Raw genomic sequence first — 20961 nt, 5'->3', positions numbered from 1 at the left:
CAACCCTTTACCACAGAGCTCAAGGCTAGACCATGGCACCAAGTGCCACGTCCAATCCTGCCTTGAACAGCTCCAGGGATGGCGACTCCACCACCTCCCCAGGCAGCCCATTCCAGTGTCCAATGACTCTCTCAGTGAAGAACTTTCTCCTCACCTCCAGCCTAAATCTCCCCTGGCGCAGCCTGAGGCTGTGTCCTCTTGTTCTGGTGCTGGCCACCTGAGAGAAGAGAGCAACCTCCCCCTGGCCACAACCACCCTTCAGGTAGTTGTAGACAGCAATAAGGTCACCCCTGAGCCTCCTTTTCTCCAGGCTAAACAATCCCAGCTCCCTCAGCCTCTGCTTGTAGGGCTGTGCTCAAGGCCTCTCACCATCCTCATTGCCCTTCTCTGGACACGCTCAAGCATCTCAACGTCCCTTTTAAACTGGGGGCCCCAGAACTGAACACAGTACTCAAGGTGTGGTCTAAGCAGTGCAGAGTACAGGGGCAGAATGACCTCCCTGCTCCTGCTGACCACACCATTCGTGCAGTCACCATCCCTGGAGGTGTTCAAGAAACAGGTAGATGTGGAGCATCAGGATATGGTTTAGTGGTCATGGTGGTTGGGTTATGGTTGGGCTCAAAGATCTTAAAGACCTTTTCCAACATGAATGATTCTGTAATTCCATGAGAAACAAAGTGTTACTTCCAAGTCCTATTGTCAGCTGCCTGATTTGAAAGAGCTGCTGGGTTCAGCTGAAACAGTGTTCAGAACATTTTCAAGATGGTAGTGATTGTAAATGAAGGTAGCCTTCAGCTGACAGCATCTGCTGCATGATCAGTAAGAGCAATGGGAAATGAGTTAAGCACAGGTCAAAGAGTATTATTGTGGTGCCATTCGAGCATATTCTCAGCTACAAAGTGGGCATGAAAGTGTGTGTCTAGACATGTCAAAAATAGATCATGTTGCTAGTCACTGTAGTTCCTCTTGGTTTCAATACAAAAGTGAAATGGACCTGCTGGAGCAGGTCTAGAGAAGAAACACAAAGGTGATCAGAGGGCTGGACACCTCTCCTATGAAGACAGGCTGAAAGAATTGGGGCTGTTGAGCCTAGAGAAGAGAAGGCTCTGGGAAGACTTTATGGCTACATTTCAGTATCTGAAGGGGATCTACAGGAAGGTGGGGAGAGACTGTTTAGAAGGGCTTGGAGTGGTAAGACATGGGGCAATGGTTTGAAACTGGAGCAGGGGAGATTCAGGTGGGATGTCAGGAGAAAGTTCTTTACAATGAAGACAGTGAAATACTGGAACCTCAAAAGTTAGGAGAGTCTTAATTTTGACAGGATATGTGGCCTTTCCCCAGCTGAAGGCAGACCTGGAAATGCAAATGCCTTAAGAATAATGGAGTTCTGCCCCTTTTCGAGTTACATTTGTCCTGATGTGACCAATAAGGGTAATAACCAGGCAGCTTTGGTTATGTCTATGAGAACAGTGATTGTCCTGTGGGTTACTCAGAAGTCACATAAAATGTTCCCAGAGCTGTTATAGAAAAAACATTTGTGCTGAAAATGATAAAGGTTATTCTTTCATTATGATGAGGATGATATTGCTTGTTTACCTTAATTCAAGTATTGATTTTGGCTGTGTCTCTTTTAGCATTCACATTGCAGCACTCCTTTACTTGGTTTTTTAGCACAACTTTTTTAGTGTTCTAGGTACACACTTTAAAAAGGAGGAAGTTTGCTACAGATGTGGAGAGGTTGTGAAATTTCTAAGTTCAAAGGCAAGTCATGTGCCTGGGCCCTACCGTGAATGTCCCTAGGTGTCTCATTGACTTCAGAACTCTGAGGCTTTGAGAGACAAAGCCTTTGAGGGCAAGAGTTAGGTGTCCCTGAAAAGTTTATTTGGAATTTTCAATTTGGGAGGAATCATTTTCAGTGACTGGGGGCAGTGGTCTCAGGAATGTTCAGCCTAGAGGAGAAGTCCCGAGGCAGACCTTATTAATCACAGAATCATGGGATGGTTTGTGTTGGAAGGGACCTCCAAAGGTCATCTGGTCCAACCCCCCCATGCAGTTAGCAGGGTCATCCTCCATTAGATCAGTTTGCCCAGAGCCTTGTCAGTCCTGACCTTGGATATCTCCAGGGATGGAGGCTCAACCACCTACCTTGGCAATTTGTTCCAGTGTCCCACTGCCCTCCTTGTAAAGAACTTGTTCCTAATGTCTAGTTTAAAACCATTGCCTCTTGTCCTATCTCCGTAGACCTTTTCAAACTGTCCCTCTGCAGCCCTCTTGTAGGCCCCTATCATGTACTGGAAGGCTGCTATTAGGTCTCCCCAGAGCCCTCTCTTCTCCGGGCTGATCAACCCTATCTCTCTCAGCCTGCATTTGTATCAGATGTGCTCTAACACCTGATTATTTTCATGCCCCTCCTTCCTGTATTGAGGACTCCAGAGCTGGACACAGTACTCCAGGTGAGGTCTCACCAGAACAGAGCAAAGTGGCAGAGTCACCTCTCTGGATCTGCCAGCCACACTTCTTTTGATGCAGCCCAGGATGTGATTTGCCTTCTGGGCTGCAAACTCACACTGTCTGCCCATGTCCAGTTTCACATCCATCAGAACTCTCATGTCCTTTTCCACAGGGCTGCTTTCTGTCACCTCATCCCTCAATCTGTACTGATAGTGAAGATTGTTCCAGCCCACATGCAGGACTCATCACTTGCTATTGTTGAACTTCATGAGGTTCATCTGTCCCCACCTCTCCAGCTTGCCCAAGTCCCTCTGGATGCCATCCTGTCTCTCTGGTGTATCAACAACACCACTCAGCTTGGTGTCACCTGCAAACTTGCTGATGGTGCCTTCAATCCCACTGTCTGTGTCACTGATAAAAACATTAAACAGCACAGGTCCTAGTGTGGACCCAGTATGTAAATACCTAAAGAGTGTAGACAGAAGTCCATCTCTTTTTAGTGGTGCCTAGTGACAGATTCAGAGGCCGTGTGCACAAAGTGAAATGCAAGAGGCTTCATATGAGCATCAGGAAGTGCATTGTTACAGTGAGGGTGACAGAGCACTGGAACAGGCTGTCCAGAGAAAATGTGGAGTCTCCATTCTTGGAGATGTTTTGAATATCCAGCTTTTGAAGCTGTCTGGACATGGTCCTGGGCAACATCTGTTGGTGGACCTGCTTGTGCAGGAGAGGTTGGACAAAATCACAGAAAACATCCTGTTGGAAGGCACCTCAAAGACCATCCAGTTCAACGTTTGACCCAGTACCAAAGGTCAGCACTAAACCATGTCCCCAGGCACCAGGTCCACCTCCAGGGATAGTGACTCTACCACTGCCCTGGGCAGATCATTCCAATGTGTCCTTTTCCACCTCAACATTGTGTGGTCCTATGACGATGCTGTCACACTTAGGTGTCACTTCCATGGGAGCAATGTTAGCATTGTTATTCTGGAGAGCTACAATAGTGCTTTTACCAGTTACTCATAGGTCTGCATCCAATTCTATTATCCATTTCAGTTTGAAAGTATCCATATTTCTTCCATTAATTTTAATGAATCTTCACCTTTTGTCTTTAATAACTTCTGGTCCTCTGTGCAGATTGAGAAAGCAATCCAGTTTCTGCACCAGTGCAATAGAAACCTAAAACTTGATTTGGCAGCTCTCACTCTGTCCCCAACAGGTATAGTTTGTTGATGGCTAAACCATCTTGTCTTTTTCACAGAGGAAGAACAAATACAGCTTGTAATAAGAGCCAAGATCCTTTCTGACTGCCCTGTTGTAGGGTAAGTTGGTTTGTTTTGTTATATACATTCTAGAGTGTTAGATTGTGAGATCTGGGGGCTTGATGGATCATCAGAAAGACTTAGGTGAGCCAGGGAAATTTTAGATTGCATTTCTTTACTGAAGGAGTGATGAGGTTTTGAAATAGGCTGCCTAGGGAGGTGGTGGAGTCCCCATCCCTTGAGGTGTTCAAATAATGAATAGATGTAGCACTTTGGGACTGTTGCAGAGGGAGGTTCTCAATACCTACGCCTGTTTTGGTGTAGGGGAGAAATTAATTGGGGTGATATAATTTTGTATAAAAATATAGATTTATTCAATTCAATATTCTGAACTCTCACCACCCCCAACCACTGTATATTAATATTAAAGGTCAGTACACGGTTATGAAAACAATTAAGGATAAAATATGTACAGGAATTTGTTAATTAACTAGCAAACATTCAAACTATAAACAAAGAGAGGAGTTTCCCCACGGCTTAATGCCGTTTGGGGTCATATGCTATTTGCCCAGCAGAGTGGGCTGAAACTCTTTCTGCTCTGTGGCAGAGGCAACTTACATTACAGAGGTATTGAAGCTTTTACTAACAACTCTTATTAATCACCCTCCGGGGCTGCATCACAGCCTATGTCTACTGTCCAATTCTCCAAGGTCTCTGCCTGTGGACTCTGATGCTGGAATCCTCCCAGCTTGAGGTGAAAGGATAAATCTTCCTAGTTTGTGGGGAAATAGGTTTTCTCTAACCTTTGTTCTCCTCCATCTTTGAGGGACGGTCTCTGCCTTTGGTACTGCTGGCTTCCTTCTGGGTGCTGTGTCCAGGGCTTCTCAGCTAGCAGGATTTCAGGTGTAGCAGGAGAAGGATATCATGCTGCCTCTGGCATGGTTGTTCACAGCTAGCAGGCCATGTGTGTGTGCAGACAATCCAGAGTCTGCTTCCTGGTTATCCCAGTGGCAGTGGCTTTTACCAGGCAATAATAGGCAGGGGGCATGCAAAGTGTGTGTGGCTGCTGGGAGTCTGAGCTCTGTAAGTAAAGGCAATGCAGGATCTGGTCCTGATAACATGATGACATACAGATGTGCACAGCTGCCTTAGGAGACTATAAGCTCCTCATATATATATGTGTGCAGGCTTAAATGAGCTCTGCAAGAAAGGTACACAGGCAGGTGAGCTGTGAATGAGTCAAAGCATGAGGTCTGAGCCTCTGAGCATTGGAACTATGCAATGGCATCCGAGCATGGGGATCTGAGTGGCTGAGCTATGCAGGGTCTATGCCTGAGGGTCTGAACTGAGCCCATTGTTTACCTGTGCACCCCTATTTATTGACTGTGGGCAGAAATGAATGGTCCCTTTGGCCACTAGAATGACCAATCAGGTTGGCAGTCAGCCAAACCTTACCATAATAGGCAGAAGCTCTTGCCTGGACTTTCCCAAATATGGGGATCACATGGGTGTACCCCAGGGAGACACGAGCTGGGTGTGTGGGGCTTACACAACCTGTTTACAACCAGGGGTCCTGGCAGAAAAACATGTCCAGGCAAGCATAGGCATAAATAAGCCTCTTTTCAGGCCTACAGGCCCTCCATGACAGGGACATTATCTAGTGGTCACAGAGATATTGAGTATAAGGTTGGACCTGAGGTCTCTTATGATCATAGGAAGTTGAACATCATCCTTTTGAGGAGAAACTGAGGGAGCTGGGGCTTTTTAGCTTGGAGAGGAGAAGACTAACGGGTCACCTGATAAATATGTAAGGGGTGAGTGCCAGGAGGATGGAGCCAGCTTCTTCTTGGTGATGCCAAATGACAGGACAAGGGGCAGTGGGTGGAAGTTGAGGCATAGGAGGTTCCATGTGGAACTGAGGAGGATTTTTTCCCCTGTGAGGGTGACAGACCACTGGAACAGGCTGCCCAGGGAGGCTGTGGAGTCTCCCTCTCTGGAGATATTCAAGAACTGTCTGCATGTGTTCCTATGTGATCTGCTTTAGGTGATCCTGTTCTGGCAGAGGGGCTGGACCAGATGATCTTTCAAGGTCCTTTCCAGCCCCTGACATTCTATGATTGTATGATTCCATGTATGTTCACACACTGAGCTAACTCAGGTGGATTCACCTATGAAACCATGAGCACTGAGGATGGTGAAGGACCTAGCAAGGCAAGGAACTGAAGGACTTGAACTCCCCACCAACCTATTCTGGAGAAGGACACAAAAATGTGGTAGATCAGAAGAACCTGAAATACCACAGATGAAAACATTCCCTGACTATTAGGCATAGTCAGTCTGTGTAGGTAGCAAGCCAGAAAATAAACGGTGCTGGAGCAATAGTTTGCTACTGTGTGCAGTGATTTCACAGATTGCATTGGCTTGGAAGGGACCCACAAAGGTCCTCTTGTCTGAGCTCCCTGCAATTAGCAGGTACAGCTCCAACTAAATCAGACTGCCCAGGAACAATTCAAGATTGATATTGAATGTCTTCAGGGACAGGGCATCAAATACATCCTTGGACAGCCTGTTCCAGTATTTCATCACCCTCATTGTGAAGAACTTTCTCCTGATGTCCAACCTGAATCTCCCTTGCTCCAATTTCAAAGCATTGCTCCTTATCCTATCACCCCATGCCCCTCTAAACAGTCTCTCCCTAGCCTTCCTGTAGGTCCCCTTCAGATATTGAAATGTAGCTATAAGGTGTCCCCAAAGCCTTCTCTTCTCCAGGCTCAACAGTCCAAATTCTTTCAGTCTGTCTTCACAGGAGAGATTCTCCAGCCCTCTGATCATCTTGGTGCTCCAGCAGATCCATTTCTCTTTTGTGGTGAGAGCTCCAGAGCTGGGCACAGTACTCCTAAGTGAGATCTCACCAGAGCAGAGTGTCAGGGTCACGTCTCTTGACCTGCTGGCCACACTTTTGGTCTCACACGGTGCTTTTACACACAGAGGTCTGTATTTGGTGTTTTAACCCCAACAACAGCACCACATATGGGTTCATTCCTCACAGTAGTGGAATTAACATTCTGCAGACATGTGCCTTGACTACCATCAGTCCCACCTGCTGCCAAGGGAAATGTCTGAAGCCACACAGACCATAACAGTGAGAGAAAAAACTCATGTGGCCTGTTTTTTAAACAGTGCCTTTGGTCATGAGGTTATTTTGTGTCCAGAACCCTTGAGTTAAGAGAGTTGTTTGGTATTTTTTGAGTTAAACAGCCTTATCAGGGAGAGCACTGCTCTGCCTGAAACAAAGTGTGGGAATTATAGGTTCCAGACTGCTGCTGCTGTTCCTGGGCCTCTCTACTGATGAGAGGCACTGTTAAGAATTTAGAAAAGTGGAAGAAAAAGAATTCTTTGGAACAGAAGCTTTTCAGTGAATTAACTGATTTAAGCAAGCACAGGTGCACACAGATTGAGGAGTGGATCTGGAGGTCCTTTTCTTATGGAGGGCTACCTTTCCCTCACACAGTGACTCACCCTCTGGATCTGATTGTGGACAAGAGGAGTAGCAGCCATGATCATAACTGGCCTTTAAACCTCAGGCACGGGGGCAGAATGCAAGCTGCTCTGCATTTTCACAGCTGGTTTAACCCAATGGGTATAGAGAAACTTTTGGCTGTTGCACCAGAGGAAGGCAGGAAGATGAACTCTTCTGTGGTTGCTTCTCTTCACACCCTCATCTCTTTCTGTTCTTCACAAGGATTGTGTGGCTGCATGATTTAGAAGGGGGACTCAGCAGGCAGGCAGTGCTTGCTCCCCTTAACAATATAGTGATTAATATGTTTACCTTCAGCTGGCAACCTCAAAGTGTGAGCAGGAGCCAGGGCAGGAAGGAGGGAATCTGATGTCTCACAGTGCTGTGCAGCAGAACACTTAGACTTTCTCATGACCTTGCCTAGAGATTTCTGCCTTTGGCTTCAGCAGAAACAGGATCTCACTTTAAAAGTGGAAATATATTCCTTTAAATACGGATTCAAGCTTAAGCACTTGAGGGAAGGCCCTTTACCTCCTGTGCTCATTTCTTCCAAGTAGCATGAGAAAAGGGTAATTAAACTTATCATTGTTGCTTTTCCTCTAATAAAGGAGAAGGGGGGAAAAAAGCCTTCATGGATTCAGAAATGCTTTTCTGCTTGTTTTAAAAATAGATCTTGTCATATTAACTTCATTTTAATTATAAGTTCTACCTAGACTGAGAGAAACTGAGGGAAAGATAGCTGTGGAATATCCCTGTGTGAGTATATTTGGCCTCCTCTTTTTAGAGGATGGAGAATAACAGTGAAAAGGTGATCATATGTCCTTGGCAGCTCCAGAACCTACTTTTTTGAAGCAGCTGCTTCAAGGGACTAAAGCCAGCACTGGTGCAGTCACATAGGAATCCATATGAAGGACCTTTTGTCCTTCTTTCTTTCCTCTCCCTCATCCACTTTCTACTTTCCTTTCTCCCTTCTCCCCAACACTCACCCTCCCTTTCTTTCTGTCTTTCCCTCCTCCACTCTCCCTTGCTCTTTATCTGTCTTTCCTGTTCCCACTCCTCTTAGGTGAATAATCCAGCTGGCTGGTAAGAAGCCTCATAAAGGGCTAATTCAAGGATGAAGCAAGAACGTTTTTATTTATCCAGTGTTTGGCCATGAGAGATTCTCTTTCATTTAATTTCAAATCATAAAACATAGTTAGCTCCTACACCATAAATAATATCAGCTTTCAAAGATCTATGAGAGAAGGGGAGTGTGTCTTTGCTGAGGGCAATTGAAAACCTCTTGTGTGAGATGATCAAATTAAATAAAGCTTCTGTGCTGCTAAGATTCAGAATCTACTGATGTGCCACCATTCAGTCCTCAGCTCTGCATTTAGCTTTGCGGGCAGACAAGGTCAGCTGTGTATGATTGATCCAGCTTCTGCCTTCTAGGAAGACCAGACAGTTGTTTCTGGAAGAAAGAAGGTGTTTCCCCTGATCTGGTCTGGTCTCACTCCACAAGATGGCAAGCTTTAACCAATTTGAAAAAAAAAACAAAAACAAAACCCCAAACCACAAAATACTGTATTTTTTGCAACTATTTACCTTAGGGGAGAGGGGGAAGAGAGCTTGGCTCATTGGTTATATTTGTTGTTGGTTGGTTTGTTGTTTTTTTTTTTCCCCTGTTTTAAAGATTTTATTATTATTATTATTATAACAGACTCACATCCATCCTTTGGCATGATTTGTAGAGCTCTGAAAAAATAAATCAATACAACATTTGCTGTCAACTATTGAGTAACTGACAGGTGACACAAAGGAAAATGTAAAAGTGGGTCAGAACATACAATCCATCTGCAGATCTCACTGGGCAAAGGCAGACACTGTGCTCCTAAACAAACAAGTGTAGTGGCTACAGTTGAAAATGAGATGGTGTGCCCCAGCTGTCCGTGCTGCATAACAGACCTTGAGTTCTGGGTATTCAAAAACCTCATTAGTCCCTGCCTTTAACTCTGTTCTGCCATGTATTTTTGCCATCACAACCTGCCTGCAGTGCCTGGACAATGCACAGAGCAGAGGAGAGCTGTGTTTGCTCTGCCCAGGCTGTGTTGTCTCTTCAGTCCAGGGCAACTTGAAGGGTTTCAGGCATACTGAAAGTCAAGTCAAAGTCTGCTTAACCTAAAGCAGCAGAGATTAACTGCAGTGTGGAAGTCAGAGTTGCTCGTTTTCACTCACATTTCATTTTATAGCCTAGGTGTCCCACCTTCATAAGGGGGAGCAATTGTGGCACGAGGAGGTGGCTTGTCTTGGCAGAGGTAATGCAGCCACAGAGCATTAATATCACTATGTGAGAAGCAAGTCTCTCAAGTCCAGTTGCTCAGTGATCTGTCACTGGAGATCTGGAGATACCTACATTGGCTCCAACAAGAAGACAGAAATGCTGTGTGGGCTTTGCAGCCATAGGGATAGAAAGTGAAAGCCCAGGGGCCATTTATTGTGAAAGGTTAGTAGGCCTAAAACATGTCCTAGTTTGCCTCACCCTTCTGCTGATGGGGTAAGCAAGGGTGGGAGGAAAACAAAGGCTTGGGCTATTATGTCCCCTCACAAAGTGATAAACAGGTACCCAGAGGTACCTGTTTAGGTACTTGTTAGTGTCTTGCCCGAATAAGGGTAAGCAAGCCCTGGTTTTGCCTAATATCACAGAATCACAGGATGGTTTGGGATGGAAGGGACCTTTATAAGATCATCGAGTTCCAACCTCGCTGCCATGGACAAGGATATGCTTTATTAGATCAGGTTGCTGAAAGTCCCATCCAGCCTCACGTCAAACACTTGCAATGATGAGGCATCCACAGCTTCTCTGGACAACTACTTTCTGTGTCCCACCACACTCTTTGGACTTAAAGAGGAAATCTTTTACAATCTAAACCTGCCCTTCTCAAGTTTAAAGATGTTGCCCCTTTGCCTCTAGAGGCCTTGGTAAAAAGTCTTGGTTTCTCTTATAAGCCTCCTTTAAGTGCTGAAAGGCCACAATAAGGTCTCCTTGGAGCCTTGGCTTCTCCAGGCTGAACAACCCCAACTCTCTCAGCCTGTCTTCATAGGAGAGGTGTCCCAGCTCTCTGACTATTTTTGTGGCCCTTCTCTGGATCCTTTCTAACAGATCTGTATCTATCTTGGACACCCTCAGAGCTGGATGTAATACTCCATGTAGGACCTCACAAGACCGTATAGCAAATAGCATTTTGATTGGTGATTCTCTGTGGCCAAAGGAGCCATTACACTCGGGCAAATAGTATAAATGAAGCTAAGTTGCAAGCAGTTGTGCTGCCTCTGCCTCACTGCTCTGTCTCAGTGTGTGCTGCCATGCTCTACGATCTGCTCTGCTCAGACAGTGTGCTCTGCCTCACTGCTCTTGGCTTGGACAATGTCTTCTACTCTGCCTTGTGCTTCAGACCAGTGTAGCCTTGCTATTTTGGGCTTGAACTACCTGTAAATTATGTGCCTCAAGTTTACCAGGAGAAGGCATCAAGTACCTCATGACATGGTGAGAATTGACACCAAGATGGTGCTCTCTGCATATCTGCAAGAGATCCTGCCTGGACCTCTGCAAACCTCTGTGTCAAGAGGAATCAGGATCAGGTCAGAGATCATCTGCCTCTTTCTCTGCGAGAGCCTGGGAAGATCTAGAAGCCTCTCAATGGCTAACCAAGATGCCAAGCAGTTCCAACACTGCTGCAAAGGAGCCAGGGACTATCCTGAAATTCTTGCTTCACTGCCATGTGTAGCACAATCATCCTTAGGGCTCTGGACTGCCTTTTATTTGTAAGTGGGGCAAAGACATTTTGTGGCTAAACTTTTCCAATTTTCTGATTCCCCTAAATTAAGGAATTGTGCATAAGCATCCTTCTGGAGAGTTTTATAACCTAATTAGAAACCAAATTTAACTCATTTGTACTTAGTTTGTGGGCAGGGCTTTTTGGAAACAAGATAACAACATATTTTATGATTTCTGCCTCGTTAATTGCCATACCTTCCTCACTCCCTTCACTTCTTTTTGTGTGTGCTTATTTATTTTTCTTCTTAGCACTTCCTTATCCCTGAGATCATGGGTCCATCTCCACTTGGTAACTGGGCTCCAGGTGAGTTGCATGATGTTAACCTTGGAAGCCCTGAGGGTTGCTTTGCTCACTTTGCAAAGCAGAAAAGTGGTGCCCAGTTCACAGAATCCCAGAACATTAGGGGTTGGAAGTGATCTCCAGAGATTACCTAGGGCAGGTCATACAGGAATGCATCCAGATGGGTTTTGACAATCTCCAGAGAAGGAGACTCCACAACCTCTCTGGGCAGCCTGCTCCAGTGCTCCAGCATCCTCACACCAAAGAAGTGACTCCTTGTGTTGAGGTGGAACCTCCTGTGTTCCCACTTGTGTGTGTTCCTTGTCCTTTCACTGGACACCACTGAAAAGAGCCTGTCACCTTCAGCTTGACATCCACCCCTCAGATATTTATAGACGTTGATCAGACTCCCTCTCAGCCTTCTCAAGATTTAACAGCCCCAGGGGTCTCAGTCTCTTGTCACAGGGGAGATGTTCCAGCTAAGAGGAAGGGAAGAATGATTGGTGGACATCACATAGCTCCTCAAATGGTGTAATCAAACCTATGTCATCTCACTTCTTGACCTCCTGAGGTGAGAAAGACAGCTCTTTTACTTTTTTTTCCCTAGGCTATGTTTAAGTAAACTCTTACTTTTCCATTGCAAACATCTTTTCAAGGTTGAAAATAGCTTTACCTGTGCCTTTACTCCTGTTTATTAGCTCTTTCTGAAGATTAAACTTCTAGAAACTAAATCAATGCTGTAGACATTTATAAAATTACACCAGATGAGCCTGAGGGAAATCTGTGCAACAAACACAATTATATGGCAGACTGTGAGTAGTCGAAACTTGTGAACCCTGCTTCTGAGAATGAAAAATAACTATATACATTTTTAGCTATTTTTTTACCTTTTCTGGTTTGTGCTTTTTAGTTTATTTATTTTCCTCAGTGTCAAGAGAGGTTGGAAACTTTCTGCTTTTTGCAGAAATAGGAACTCATTCTACAAGTTCTACTCGTTGGTTCACATGACTCCTAGAACTGAGGCTTTACAAGAGGTCCAGGGCTGATCACACAACAACATTTGGGGTCTGCAGCAGTGCAGGCTGCAGGGAAGTGGAGCAGCTAAGGAATAGAGGTGGCAGGCTGTGGGTAGCTGCCTCTGGAGTCATGCCTGGAGGATTTACCTTGCACTTCATTGCTCTCAGCAAGAGGATTATAGGCTTTGGAGTTGTGCACTGTGCTTGGAGTTTGTTTGTGTGCTTGGATTTTATTTTATTTTATTTTATATTGTTTTTAAACTTTTGGGTGAAGCACTGCAGAATGCTGCAAGGTCTCTGCCAGAGCTTCAGGCATGCCTGGGAAAGTGGTGAGCACTTTTTGAATCCAACATCCCTGCCTCATATGCTTCTTCTCTCTGGAAGTACACAATAGTCCAAAGCCATATGGCTCTGACCAACAGCATGACTCGTGTCACCTTGCTTTGCTGCAGCCCATCTTACTATCGAGGTAGTCTTCTGAATTAAGGGAACTTCGGAAAGCATACCCTAAGGCGACAGGAGGAGCTGTCAGTGAAGCCAGACAGGGACTGCCTGATGTCTTCCAAAACAATGTGTCTTCTGAGGGACATGGAAGCCCAGTGCTCTACCCAAGCTGCACTGGAGCATTACTGTGCCAGCTTGGCATGCCTATTTATGTAAAGGCAGTGAAGTTAATTTTACCCTGATCCTCACTTCTCTGCTGCTGCTGCTGCTGAGAAATGCCACTGGGGATGTGTGATGGTTTGGGTGTTCCCTGCCCCCCTACACTTTGGAAATCACCCAGACTAGACTCAGCCAGCTCTGGAAATTGAATGAAGCTTATATTTACAGCTAGCACAATATACCAGCAGATATTTACAGTATATACAGTTATAGACAGAAATAGACAAGGTAAAAGGTAATACAGAAACACAACTCCCCTCCCAGAAACCTGAGTCCCCAGGAGGGGCTCTCAACCACCCCTGCACCTTCCCCCTACTCCTCCCAACCTTACCCCAGTCCCAGGGAAGAATGGAGGTTTGGCCAGGGGGTTAGGAAGCAAAGTGGATTAGTCCAAAATGGAGGGTGAGGTTAGAGAGTAAGATGCAGCTCAGCCAGTTCCCCAGCAGCAGTCCCAGTGAGAGTGGTTATCTATGGTTTTATTTCTTGTTCCTATACATCTCAGCAAGCCTGTGAGTGAGGTAGACATCACCATTGTTTTCCTTCCACAGCCTGTAATCTAGCTCTTCTCACCAAAACATTCTAGCCTGCTTCAAACTAGCACAGGACAATCGTGGGAGGACTCATTTCTTTCTTCTGCTGTGGGCTTTGACTCTGCATTTTGCTTTGCTTTTCCCAGTGTGAGTTAATGCAGAGATCACTTTTTTTTTTTTTTTTTTTTTTTTTTGATAGAACACAAGGGATCAGATCAGTCTGCTGATTTTGACACAAAAGCACTAAAACCAGAGCAAGAATGCCCAGCCAGAGAAATATTTTTCCTTCTTTTCACTCCTTGCAGTATATTTGCATACGGTAATGAAGTGGAAGCCCACAAAAACTTCAGATGCATTAATGTCTTTTTTTCACTTAGTTAATGTCTTTTTACTTAGTTTTTATTTTTTCCATTGGTCTCATATGTGAAACTCTGCTGACTCTGAATTTCTTCTTTTGGTTTATAGTTCAACAGTTGATGTATAAACCAAAGTAAAATCTAATCCCTTTTCCATATTCATGATGGCTCTGCAGTACTGACAAAACTAAACTACAATAAACCAAAGCAAACCAAACTTCTCTCTTTATTTTTTTTCCTCCGCTCAGAAAGTTCAGTAATAAAATCCCAACTAAAGGTAAAGGATTTCACTTCCACATAATAACTTTTCCAGGGTAAGAATGGATTTTAAAGCCATGCATCTCAATGAAAAATGTATATAAGAATTCTTTCAGTTCCTCTCTGAGCATTGCTTTACTCCATGGCATTTTGCAGTCTGTAGGGTTTGCTTAAGCACTAATCTATCAAACATGCAGAGAGCTGAGGTCACTGATCTGAGTCATTTGTGGAGAGGAGACAAACTCTTTTATGCTAAATAAACCTGAGCTTGCATTGAAAGGATTATTTGCATCAGAAGGGCTGGGCTGGCAGGAGATTGAAGCCAAACCTGCTGCTCAGTTCTGACACTCAGAAGCCATCAAGTGTACAAAGATCCATCTCCACCAGGATCAGGGATATTCCAGTGCTGCAAACAGAGGTGTGGTGGAGTTTTTGAGGGAGCTGCTAGGTATGCTTGACTTATGTCATGGTTTGAGGGGTTCCAGGTTATTCCAGAGCCCCTAAGAAAACTACAGAGAACAATATCCACCCCAGGGGATGAAGTAGTTGCCCCCTGATAGACTAATTATGTTATTCAATCCCATAATCCTGCAAACACTTTAAAAGTAAGAAGCAAGGTCAGTTAGTTCTCTTTTCTCCCTGCCTCTCCAGCTTCTCCAAAGGGATCTTATCTGGGTAGCTAGGTAACCATGTAGCATGTACCCTGTAGGCCAGCAGCCTTCAAGGCCACAGCCTGCAGTGAATTTCAGCCTGTCTGGGGCTTAAATGAGAGACAGTGGAGGATGGGAGAAAAAGAGCACTGGGGTTTGGGTAGTGTTTTTTTGTTTGATTGAGGAGGAGGCTTTGAGGGTGGATTTCTCCCATATCCTGTATCTGCCTTAGGTGTTCAAGATTCATGTATGCCCTATGTTTTCTTGCACATCTTTAAATAAAACCTCTCTGTATTTTCATCTCCAATCCAGCGAGAGCTTTATTATTTTACTGCCCATTTTCCTTAGGAAAAAGAGTAAAGTGAAAGAATCTCAGTCTGTTGTGCTCTTGCACTTTGTCCAAACCACTCTTTCTTTGCCATACTTGAGGCAAGGTCCTGAACTAGGATGTAGCTTTGGTAAGAAATGTATAATTGTGAGACTATAAAAAAGATTGTTGTTGGGTTTTTTTTTTTCTGTGCTGTTATCTATTGACAATATTTTAAAGTCTCTTATTGTACATGCTGAGATTAAAAAACTTTTGCTACTGATGCAAGCTTGTAGCGAACTCACTTCAACCTAAGGACAGACTGAAAGAGTTGGGGCTGTTCAGTCTGGAGAAGAGGAGACTCCCAGGTGACCTTCTTGTGGCCTTCCAGGATCTGAAGAGGACCTACAAAAAAGCTGGGGAGGGACTTTTCAGGATATCTGCTCCTGGCCAGGCTGGCAGCTTGTGGCTTGGACAGATTCACTCTGTGCTGGGTCAAGAACTGGCTGGAAGGATGGACTGACAGAGTGGTGGTGAATGGTGCCACATCCAGGTGGCAGCTGTCACTAGTGGCATGCCCCAAGAATCAGTCCTGGGCCCAATCCTGTTCAACATCTTCATTGATGATCTGGATGAGGGGATTCAGTTCAACATCAGTACGTTTGCAGATGACACCAAGCTAGGAGCAGGTGTTGATCTGTTGGACACTAGGAGAGCCCTGCAGAGACACCTGGACAGGCTGGATGGGTCGACAGAGGCCAATGGGATGAGATTTAAAAAGGCCAAGTGCAGGGTTCTGCACTTTGGCCACAACAACCCCAAGCAGCATTATAGGCTGGGAGCAGAGTGGCTGGAGAGCAGCCAGACAGAAAGGGACCTGGGGGTACTGACAGATAGTAGCTGAAGATGAGCCAGCAGTGTGCCCAGGTGGCCAAGAGAGCCAATGGCATCCTGGCCTGTAGGCCAGTAGGACAAAGGAGATTATTCTTCCCCTGTACTCAGCACTGGTCAGGCCACACCTTGAGTCATGTGTCCAATTCTGGACTCATCAATTCAAGAGAGATGTTGAGGTGCTGGAACATGTCCAGAGAAGGGTGACAAAGCTGTTGAGGGGCCTGGAGCACAAATCCTATGAGGAGAGACTGAGGGAGCTGGGGGTGTGCAGCCTGGAGAAGAGGAGGCTCAGGGCAGACCTCATTGCTGTCTACAACTACCTGAAGGGAGGTTGTAGCCAGGTGGGGGTTGGTCTCTTCTGCCAGGCAACCAGCAACAGAACAAGGGGACACAGTCTCAAATTGTGCCGGGGGAAGTACAGGCTGGATGTTAGGAGGAAGTTCTTCCCAGAGAGAGTGATTGGCATTGGAATGGGCTGCCCAGGGAGGTGGTGGAGGCACCGTCCCTGGAGGTGTTCGAGAAAAGCCTGGATGAGGCACTTAGTGCCATGGTCTAGATGACTGGCTAGGGCTGGGTGAGGGCTCTTCCAACCTGGTTGATTCTATGATTCTATGATTCTAATGTTTCATTTTGTTGTTACTGCCTCTGTCTGCCATGGCTAAAATGAATCAGGATGCCCATTTCAATGCATGAAGAGACAGGAACACTATATTTATATCAGTTTAATTTTCTTTTCATGGTTTCCACTAAACAAAGCATGCTGGGTCTCAACCTGTATTTGCATTTATGCTAAGTTGCAAGCTGAACAACCAGTGCAAGTCCCAGCTCATGCTGCTCACAGCTGAACAGCAGCAAGGAAAGCAAACTGCCAAGGAAAACTTTCCCATCCAGCCAGCTTGTTAACACGCAACAGCATTTAGCCATCTATTTAATTATCACAGTGGTCTTGGAGTGCCTCGCAAGTGCTGTGGAGAAGAAAAGAGCAGTTTATCCTCAAACACCTTGTGAGTCTGCCTTGCAAGGCAGACCCAGATGGTCACTTCTCAGGGCAGGATGGGCAGGGAGGGTCTTTGGGAAAGATCTGCTTGAATGCTTGGAGAGATGTAGACAGGACTGTCCCTCACCCAGGAGAGCTCCTGGCATGGTCATTGTGGATGTTCAGCCCCTAAAGCTGGCTTCTGTTGTCAGCTGTGACTTTAAGTTCACCATATTTCCCCTTTCTTCTGCACTGTTCACTTTAAGCAGGATTGTTTCCCCCAGGCTCCCTTAAATCCCAGCTCATATTCCTTCCTCTCCAGAGACCTTTTCCTCATCCATTTCCCTTCCTACATGTTTTCCTCTCTCTCTAGTGCTCCCTCATGACTGCTTCTTTACACTTTTCATATCCTCACTTTCCCAGGGTGAGGGCAGCCTCAGCAGTGGGTTCTGATGTGCTCTGGTTTGGTGCCTGAAGCTCTTAGATGTGGTGCATTGCAACACTGAGCCTGCAGTGGTCTGTGGGAGGTTCAGGCGTGCTGCACTGAGTTGCCCTCAGGGCTTTGCATCAGAGTAAGCAAATCCATCTGAAATCAGTGGGACTGTGCAAGGGAAATCTTTCTTGTAGAGCCCACGGTCTCTCTGGGCTGGACTCACTGCAGGGATTCTGTGCAGATAAAAGCAGAATAAAAGTAACAGCAGTTGCTAACTGCTCTCATACTCAGGTTCTTGTTCTGTGCCTCACTGTGCATCCTGTCTACTCATTGGGTTTTAATCTGAAAGCAGAACTTGTCCCTTCTTGCTGCCAGTTTGGGCTTATCCCAAATGCTAACTAGCTGTCATGGTCTGGAGATAGAACAGAACAAATTAGGTTCAGTGATTTTGCTTCTCAGCTCAGTCTCTGCTCAGCGAAGGCACTTTCTGAAGTTCAGGGCATGTTTGCACAGCCAGGAACTGCTTCTAGCAGTGTATATGCTGATAGGAAGAGCTCCTGCCAAGGGCTTGTGTGCAGACCAAGGTCACTGCTAAATCTTGTGTGTCATGGTGGGGTGCAGAAAAGAAGAGCTTGCATCTGCAGGGAAAAGCAGACAGCACAGGATACCCAAAGGTGACTAACAAGGGATTGTGTTCCATATACGCCAAATTCAGGAGAAAGCTGAGGGATCACAAGGGCCAAGCCTCCTCTTCAGAGCCTGATGTCCAAGGAGAGCTGTGTCCATTCTGCCTTTGACCCTGTGTTCCTGAGTCCAGTTCCAGAATCCAGCTCCCGATTCCAGTTCTCGCTTGCCACAGAGTCCAGTCTGGGGCTTCCCCAGTGCCTGCAACAGCATCAGTGGCGTCTGTGACGTGTCTGCCACTGGGGAACTGGGTTTGGTATTGGTCTTCTATATATTTGTATGTATCTCATTCATATTATTTTAATTAAAGCTGGGTTAGCTTTGCTTTCCAACCCATCAATCTCTCTCCCTTATTCCCTTTCTGTGCATTGTGCCATTCATCTGTTACTTTTTCAGCGGCCGGCCCAGCCCTAAACCTTGACAAAAGTGTTTTAAAGTCTGACAGGAACTTCCTTGGATAAACTACAGGCTTGCTCGTGTCACTTGGCTTTGAAAGTGTGTTTGAAATGAGAGCTGCCCAGCCACGCTTCACGTCACTTACTGTCTTCATCAAACCTCAGGCAGCAGCACTGTGCTGAGGAGACACTCTCTGACCAGCACTGCCTTGTGTTGGAGTGACTGTGCCTAGCTGATCTGCAGGAGATCAGCTATGTTGGCACAGGTGGAAAGAGCAGGTGTCTTGAGCAGGTCCTCCTGCCTGGAACAGGCTCAGTATGCCCCTTCCTGGAGTTCCAGTGCATGCTGTGGCTCAGGCTGTGCCACACTCCCATTTCTCTGGATATGCACATAATGGAGTGACAACTGCAAACTTTTGTCTTAGATGGGCTGCTTGCTCTCCACCCCACCAGCCAAACGTATGAACCACAGGCAACTGGTGAGAGGAGCAATTTCAGTCCAGAAAGCTGCTGAGCCTCTGAGCACTGTGGTGTCCCTCAGAGATCAGTCCTGGGACCAGTCTTGTTCAACATCTTTGTTGGTGACATGGACAGTGGCACTGAGTGCAGCCTCAGCAAGTTTGCTGATGACATGAAGCTGTGTGGTGCAGCAGACATGTTGGAGGGAAGAGATCCATCCAGAGGGACCTGGACAGGCTGGAGAAGTGGGCACAAGCCAACCTCATGAAGTTTAACAAGACCAAGTGCAAGATCCTGCATCCAGGGGGGGAGCAAATCCAAGCACAAATACAGGATGGGCAGTGAGTGGCTGGAGAGCATCTGTGAGGAGAGGGACTTGGGGGTGCTGATGGACAAGAAGCTCAACATGAGCCAGCAGTGTGCACTTGCAGCCCAGAGAGCCAACCAGATCCTGGGCTGCATCAGGAGAAGTGTGGCCAGCAGGGAGAGGGAGGTGATTCTCCCCCTCTACTCTGCTCTGGTGAGACCTCACCTGGAGTACTGCATCCAGTTCTGGAGCCCCCATTACAAGAAGGATGTAGACATGCTGGAATGTGTTCAGAGAAGGGCCACTGGGATGCTCAGAGGGCTGCAGCACCTCTGCTATGAGGACAGACTGGAAGAGTTGGGGCTGTTGAATCTGGAGAAGAGGAGGCTCCCAGGTGACCTTCTTGTGGCCTTTCAGTATCTGAAGGGGGCCTACAAAAAGGCTGGGGAAGGACCTTTCAGGATATCAGGGAGTGACAGGACTAGGGGGAATGGAGAGAAGATGGAGATGAGTAGGTTCAGGCTGGAGGTGAGGAGGAAGTTGTTCAGCATGAGAGTGGTGAGAGCCTGGAATGGGTTGCTCAGGGAGGTGGCTGAGGCCCCACCCCTGGAGGTGTTTAAGGCCAGGCTGGATGGGGCTGTGGCCAGCCTGCTCTAGGGTAGGGTGTCCCTGCCCATGGCAGGGGAGTTGGAACTAGATGATCCTTGTGGTCCCTTCCAACCCTGACTGATTCTATGATTCTATGACTATGCCTAGCTCCTGAATGCACTCCCCCAGCCCTGCAGCCCACCAGCCATGTGGCACCTCTGCATCCCCATGCAGCCCTATAAGCACATCACAAGGGGGGAGCTGCTCACCCCTTTTGCCTCACAACCCACGCTGAGCTTAAGCCAAGCAGAAGACTGTCTCTGTCATCCTGCATCCAGCAGCTGCATCCTGCAGAGCCTCAGCGTCTGGCTGGAGTGACAGGATTAATGTGACTCCAGGGGTCTGCCTGCAGCTAATGAGAAGGAGCTGGCTCTAATGAAGGAGGCACAGTGGAGACAACTGGTACACCAAAGGAGGCCAATGTCCCCTTTCTTGTAGTTACACTGTAAGTGATTAAAGTGCAGCTCAGTAGGATGCAGCCAGCTCTCAAGCTAATTCTTTGACAGGAAACAGTGGCCTGTGAAGTGTCATCTCCAAATATTATGGAAATTACTGCTCAGGACTTTCATATTTTTCCATGGACAGTGGTGCTGTTACTAACACAGGTGTCTGGGGCTGTGGCTCCAGCCCCAAAGCTGTCCTCTGTGCAGCTTCAGCTCACAGCCTGATCCAAGGTTCAGACACAAGAAGGTTCCACGGGAATGAGATGAACTAATCATCTCTCCTCCATAGACAGATGCTCATAACCCTGGTAGGGATTCCCTGTTATGTCTTCCCTGATGCAGAGGACTTTATTCCCTACTGTGATGCAATAAAATGAGCCAAACCATTGTCAGAACAGTTCAAAGCACTCTGCTCCTTTGGGTAGAGAAATCAGCTCTTGCAGCTTGCTTTGCCTGCCTTTTAGCTCCTCAAACTGCTGAAGGCACAGGAGCAGGAGAAATGACAGCCTGGCTGATGTTATTTTGCTAAATTCAAGGGCTGAGTTTCTTTTGTCAGTGAATGGTGCCACATCCAGCTGGCAGCCAGTCACTAGTGGTGTCCCTCAGGGATCAGTGCTG

The 20961-nt window shown here is 46.4% G+C and overlaps 1 protein-coding gene across 1 annotated transcript in view; it reads right to left on the bottom strand.

The window, feature by feature from the left end:
- Positions 1-20961, bottom strand: part of LOC135173301 (trichohyalin-like) — a gene marked incomplete at its 5' end in the record, with an annotated part of 426278 nt that overhangs the window by 360227 nt on the left and 45090 nt on the right. The window contains one exon of the mRNA XM_064140107.1: positions 13624-13639. Coding sequence (XP_063996177.1) covers positions 13624-13639 — 16 coding nt within the window. The remainder of the gene's footprint in view (positions 1-13623; positions 13640-20961) is intronic.

Source organism: Pogoniulus pusillus, chromosome Z (genome assembly GCF_015220805.1).
Source record: "Pogoniulus pusillus isolate bPogPus1 chromosome Z, bPogPus1.pri, whole genome shotgun sequence".
Taxonomy (NCBI): Eukaryota; Metazoa; Chordata; class Aves; order Piciformes; family Lybiidae; genus Pogoniulus; species Pogoniulus pusillus.
This window is presented reverse-complemented; position numbering and strand designations above follow the sequence as displayed.